This window comes from Centrocercus urophasianus, unplaced genomic scaffold (genome assembly GCF_019232065.1).
Source record: "Centrocercus urophasianus isolate 14NV4802_14NV808 unplaced genomic scaffold, USGS_Curo_1.0 seq_39, whole genome shotgun sequence".
Lineage (NCBI taxonomy): Eukaryota > Metazoa > Chordata > Aves > Galliformes > Phasianidae > Centrocercus > Centrocercus urophasianus.
In genome coordinates, this window is record NW_024884966.1 from 1291822 (window position 1) to 1297606 (window position 5785).

General features: G+C 45.5%; 1 protein-coding gene across 1 annotated transcript; it reads right to left on the minus strand.

The window, feature by feature from the left end:
* Positions 1-4428: 4428 nt before the first annotated feature.
* On the minus strand, positions 4429-5470 carry LOC122167786 (myosin tail region-interacting protein MTI1-like). The gene is made up of 3 exons (XM_042832597.1): positions 5428-5470; positions 5001-5111; positions 4429-4958 (listed from the first exon to the last, which is right to left on the minus strand). The coding sequence occupies exons 1-3, from the start codon at positions 5468-5470 to the stop codon at positions 4429-4431; spliced, it is 684 nt and encodes a 227-aa protein (XP_042688531.1).
* Positions 5471-5785: the final 315 nt, after the last annotated feature.

The window sequence follows — 5785 nt, forward strand, 5'->3', positions numbered from 1 at the left end:
AATGGAAACCCAAAGAATTCTACAAAAGGCTGTAGTGAAAGGCCTGGAAGGAAGCTGGAGGCACACCAGCCATACAGCTTTGTGGGCAGAGATGGGTCTCCTCAGGGGCGCCTGCAGGTGGTGACTGTATCTGGCATCCCAGTCAAAGCTATGCTGAAGATCCCTCTTGTCTATAGGAAGGAGTTCACTTCCAAGCACGCAGCTGGGCTATCACAAAGGAATGCACTCCCTACCACTGCTTCTTTCTGAGTTATTTTACTGAAGGATTTGAGTGTCCTTAAGGTGAATATGTGTACAAATATTGGAAGCATGATATGTGCTAGAGAAAACAAAGGGAAAAATCTCCTGGTCTCCTATTCCTCCTGGGTAAACCTGTGAGTTCTCCCACCTTCTTGAGTTGCAGTCTCATACAATATCATACAGTCTGCTGCATCCTTAAATAATTCCTGCTGAAACAGCAGACACTGAGCACATCACTGAAATCCCATAAAGCTGCTTAGCTTCCAGCCCCGCATCCTGAAGAGTTGAATCTCTGGGAGAAAGCAATGACCTGCAGTCCTGCAGGATAACTCTCCTGGCCCAGAGCTGGAGCTGGATATTTTGCAGAGTTTCCAGTTTCACTGTCAGTCTTATTCTCTTGAGCTCCCAGTTCCCCTCTTCCAGCTCCTCACACATCGATCAGAGCTCAAATAAATGTGGTATGCTAAAGCTTCACCCGCTGGAAACAAACTGCAATTACCAAGCAGAGGATTCACTCCATTTACCTCTCGCCATCTGGAAGTTAAGCATTTGGCTTAAACTTATTGTCTGCAGCCACAGAGAGGGATGGATGCTTCCAGGAGGAAATTCATCCCACTAATTTTAAATACCTTTCTCAGGCAAGGATCAATCACATGCTGAAAGCCTTTGCCTCTGCTTCATTGTAGAGGAACCTCAAAAGGCAAATTTGGATACGAAAGTGTGGTGATGGGCAGCCCATCCTCAGTATTTGTTTACATGCAGATGTGAAAGATGAGATCTCTGTGCTTTGGGGCTTGATGGTGCAGCCCCAAGGGGGTGTAGCACTTACCAATACTGACTCTCAGTCTAACAGACATGCCTCTTGCCTTGAAGTTTTACTCATCTGATTCCTTTTCAGTAAGAGTATCATCTGTCAGTTGTATAACAAATCTTACCCTGTAAGCTGCTGTCCTCATTCTTTGCAAATAACAGCAAATAAATTAATTTCTATTAATTTATCAGAACCAAAAGGTTGAGACCTTTTCTACCCTTTGAACACATACCCAAACAGTAGATCTTTTGGCCTTTGGCTCTCTGAATCAAAATGAATAACGAAGAGAGTAATGCCTTGGATGATGAAAGCCAAAAAGCACAGCCACGCATGTCCTGCAGTGCTTGAGTGGGGCAACTAAGTCGAAGGAGTAAAATAATTCACAAGGGATAGAAGTCAATGAAATTTGCTGAATAAGCAAACAATAAGCAAAGAACAAGGTACCTTACTGCATAGGATGCCCCTGGGCAGGACTCTTCGCTTGGCCCCTTGGTGCCACTTCCCTGGTGGTGCTGGCTGTGGGGCTTTGGGCAAACCTGGTTTAGTGGAAGGTGCCCCTGCCCAGGGCAGAGGGTTGGAGCTGGGTGGCCTTGAAGGTCTTTCCAATCCAAACCATTCTGTGCTTCTCTGAGTCTATGGCTTTACCAATGTCAGCCCTGAGCCCCACAGCTCTGCTCGCTTCAGGGGACCCTGCCTGCAGACAGACTGCCTTGGTGGCTCTCCAGCCAGTTACTGCACCTGTGTGAGAGCCAGCAGGAGCTGCCAAATACATCTGAAAGTCTCTGGTTCTGACCAGACAGCTTGGAGACTAGACAGCATCCAGTACTCAGCATCTAATATCTTTGGCTGTGGGACCACAGACATCTCAGTTCTTTTGGTAAGAGCCTCAGGAAAGCTCTTTTCCCTCCCTGCCAGCTGGATTACAATTGTGGCATTTTTTTTTTTGGAGAAAGAAGTGCTTCTTCACAGCTGAGTATGTAATGATATTCACAACTTTGTACTTCATAGAGATGTACATGTCATGGAGAATGTTTCCTAATCTCTTACGGACCTAAATGAAGCCTTCTCTAACTTCAGTTGATAAAGCATCAGCAGCTGCATGGTAAGATTTGCTGAAGCTGTCTGTGCAAAGGAGCAGCTCCTGCATGGGTCCAGAGACGTCCACTGGAACTTTTGCCAATTGCAGGCTATAAAGGTCACTATTTGCAAAGGGCTGGATAAACAAGTAAAACTGCACTCACTTGTCCTTACCAGTCATGTTGTACCAAGAGGGGGAGAATATGATAGTTATTTACTACTGTGTTAAACTGAAAGGGAGAAAGTGGGTTAAAAATGAAAATGGTTCCTTATTTTTTTTTAACCATAGAGATTTCCCCATTCTTTCTTGTCCTATATTTCCTAATAGAAATGGGGAAATGGATAACTTTACTCTTGCTTTTTATTCTTTTAATTCTCTGGAAGATAAAGTCGACAAATCAAAAGCCAAACTGTTTCTAAGCCGTTCCCTTTGTCTCATTTTCTTTAAAACACACAGAACTGAGAGGTAATGAAGGCCGTCTATGAAACATCTTTCTTTTCACCAAACACATCAGAAGAAACAAAACTGATCAACCCTAGAAAAAAAACCTGACTGAACAGTTCAGTTGCTTTGTCTTTCAGGCACAGGCACAAAAATATGGATAGGTTTATATACAAATATATATAAAGTAACAAAAACCTCAAATTCAAATACACCTGAGCTTTGGGGAAGCTTGTATATTCATTCAGTCTTTGTGGGTTAGGCTCATCTGTAACAGAAATATTTGCAGATAGACAGAATACTTCCTCTTTTATCTTATCTAACAATCTGTCTGCTGGGTTTTTCCGGGAGATGGCCTCAGATCCTGATATCTGAGAGCTGCACAGCTAAATTAAGGCGAGCTCACACAGAACTTCACAGAAGGCTTTCTTTCCTCTTGATTGCTATGAGCACTCAGTTCCTCTTAACTCTCTGGGATGAAAGACTGATCACCACGTAGCCTGGCTCAGCCTCTGATGGCCCCATGCTTGGCCCATCTTCAGGAAAATATTTTGGTTTGGATGCTGGATGTTTGTTCTTTGGGCAGACCATGGCTGAGATGCACAGAATAGCTCTGTGCATACTGCAGGTCCACAGCACCAAGCACATCCACATGCTGGGCTCCCAGCTCCAGTGCTTTGGACAAGCCAGGCAGCAGCCAAGGATACTTCACCAGCTGCTCTTCAGCTCACAGATTTTGTAGGGGTGAAGTCCAGATTCCCTCTGAGCTCTCCTCTGTAACAGGTTGCCCAGAGGAGCTGTGGATGTCCCATCCCTGGAGATGCTCAAGGCCAGGTTGGAGGGGGCTCTATGCAACATGGTCTTGTAGGAAGTGTCTCTTCCCATAGCAGAGGGTTGAACTAGGTGGTCTTTAAGGTCCTTTCCAACCTTTCTTTGACTTCCTTCATTTCCCACACCTCTAGTGCTGACTATCCACTAGGAGGACTGTCTGTGGTTTCACACCCTCAGTGCCATCTTTAGGAGAGACAGTTTGGCAGAAGGGAGAAGATGTTGAAATGTTAGGATCAACCCACATGTATCTGCCTAATTGCTGTAAACAGACTTGGCTCATTCATGCCCTTGAAGAAACCTAATCAGCAGTGGCAAGTAAATCTGACAGACTCCAGCCAAGCGCTCCTCTGCCTTCTGTTCATCCACTTGAAGGACAAAAATCTGAGGACATTCTTTAGTAGCTCTTGAGATCAAACTATTTCACATGATATTTTGAACAATTTATCACATCCTCTATCTGTGTTGGTAATTATAAGTACCCCTGAGAAATGAAGTACTGGGAAGTGCTCCAGCTTCAACAGAGCTACGGTGTGCAGCTTGGGCTGAGAGAAATTGGAATTTGTTTTCCAGTTTTTATTGTATAATTTCCTATCTGTGTCTCCCCATTTTACTCTGAGAGGTTTCATCACCTCTTGGAGCATTTTGACATGGGTAACTTCTCACCACTTCAGATTCTCTCTGTTTTCTGTGCAAGACCTCACCAATTTCTGCAAGCACTCATTTGGTTCATGGGTGAGAGGAAGGGAGTGAGCACATCTGAAAGAAATGCAAGAAATATAAACAGTTTTATTAACAATACCACAAAAACTTTTTTTTTTTTTTTTTTAATATATGCAGCCATTTACAAGGAGGGAATAAACAAACAAACAAAAAAAAAAAATTGGGTTTTTTCTTGGCATCTGTCAGAGCACAGTGAAACAGCACAGAGCACATGGACAGCATCGTGTAGGGTCTCCCTCCTCCACATCTCCACCGTGGGTTGTCCCTGGCCAGTGTCACCCTGGTGAGCAGGATGGGCCGTCCAGCACTAAGGAGGTGGGGTGCCACGTGTGCCCTGCTGCGGTGCCAGCGATGAGGCCAGCTGTGTCAGGGCTCGAGCAATGACAGACAGGTGGCCGTTCATGGTCCGCAGCTCTGCCAGGATGTCACTCACATTTGCTGATCCCTGCTCAGAGCTCGAGGGCACGGCGTGGGCAGCCGCTGGCAGGGAAGCATCTTCTGGAGCCCTGTCTTCCACGGGTGCAGCATGGTGGTTGTCATCATGGGAAGGCGGTGGGGGTGCACTGTTGCTTCTCTTCACGCTTTCCAAGGAGCATGTTCCTACAGGTGGCTGGTCCTCCTCCTTCCCACGGATGGTGGCGAGTGTTGCTGAAGCCAAGAAAGGCAGCCAGTTGATGAGGTGGGTGGCGCTGCCGGGTGGGACGACTGGCAGATAAAGTCCAGGGTGCAGGGATGAAGTAGAGGCAGGTGGTGCAGGAACAGCAGGGAGTCCAGGGTGAACTGTGCCAGCAGAAGCTGGCGGTGGTGGTGGAATAGGAGGTGGTTTGGGATGCAAGGCTGCAACACAAGGGGGTAGCGGTGGTGAAAATGATGCAGTACCAGGATCAGAGGAAGAAGAGGGTGATGTTGGGGCAGTGAAAGGTCCGAGTTCTTCTGAAGTTGGTGGAGAAGTGGCAGCAGGTGGAGCATCTGGTGTGCAAGGGTCTGAGTCTGCAAGGAAGACATGTCATAAGCCTTGAGAAACATCAGCTACTTCTATGCATTTACTGTTGCCATAACTTCAGTGAGATTAGGTATTTTTGACACGTGGAAGAATTTCACTAGCTGCTAGTGATGCTTTCTACAGGACAACTAGAAAGGAGACAAACTCAAAGAGACATGGTATGGAAATATGCAATTTAAATATTTAAATATAAATTATTGTTCCACTCTCATTCTTCTGCCCATGGGCAGAATTCAACATTTTTCTCACTGACATGTTGTAGACATGTATTAACTGCTTAATTACCTACTGTGTATTACTGACCAGTCACAGAATGGTCGTGTCCTAACTGACTCAGATCTCCCATGGAGATGTGGGGGCTGCATGTCACCTGCTGGAGGCAAAGTTAATCATTGCTTCATAGAAGATTCCAGTTTTCAGCATTCTGGTTTGATTGGACAAGTCAACACCAGAAGCAGCAAAAGCTAGTTGGAAGCTTAATGTCTTCAATAATTACGTTTTTGTGCATGGAAGCATGACCGTTTACCCAATTCAACTTATATACAGATCCCTCCCTGTAAGTATTTAGCAGTTTCAGTTACAAAATTCAACAAAGCAGAGACTGAGAAAGAAACTGTTCATGCTGTGCACCCCAGCTTGACAAATACACCAGTCTACAAGC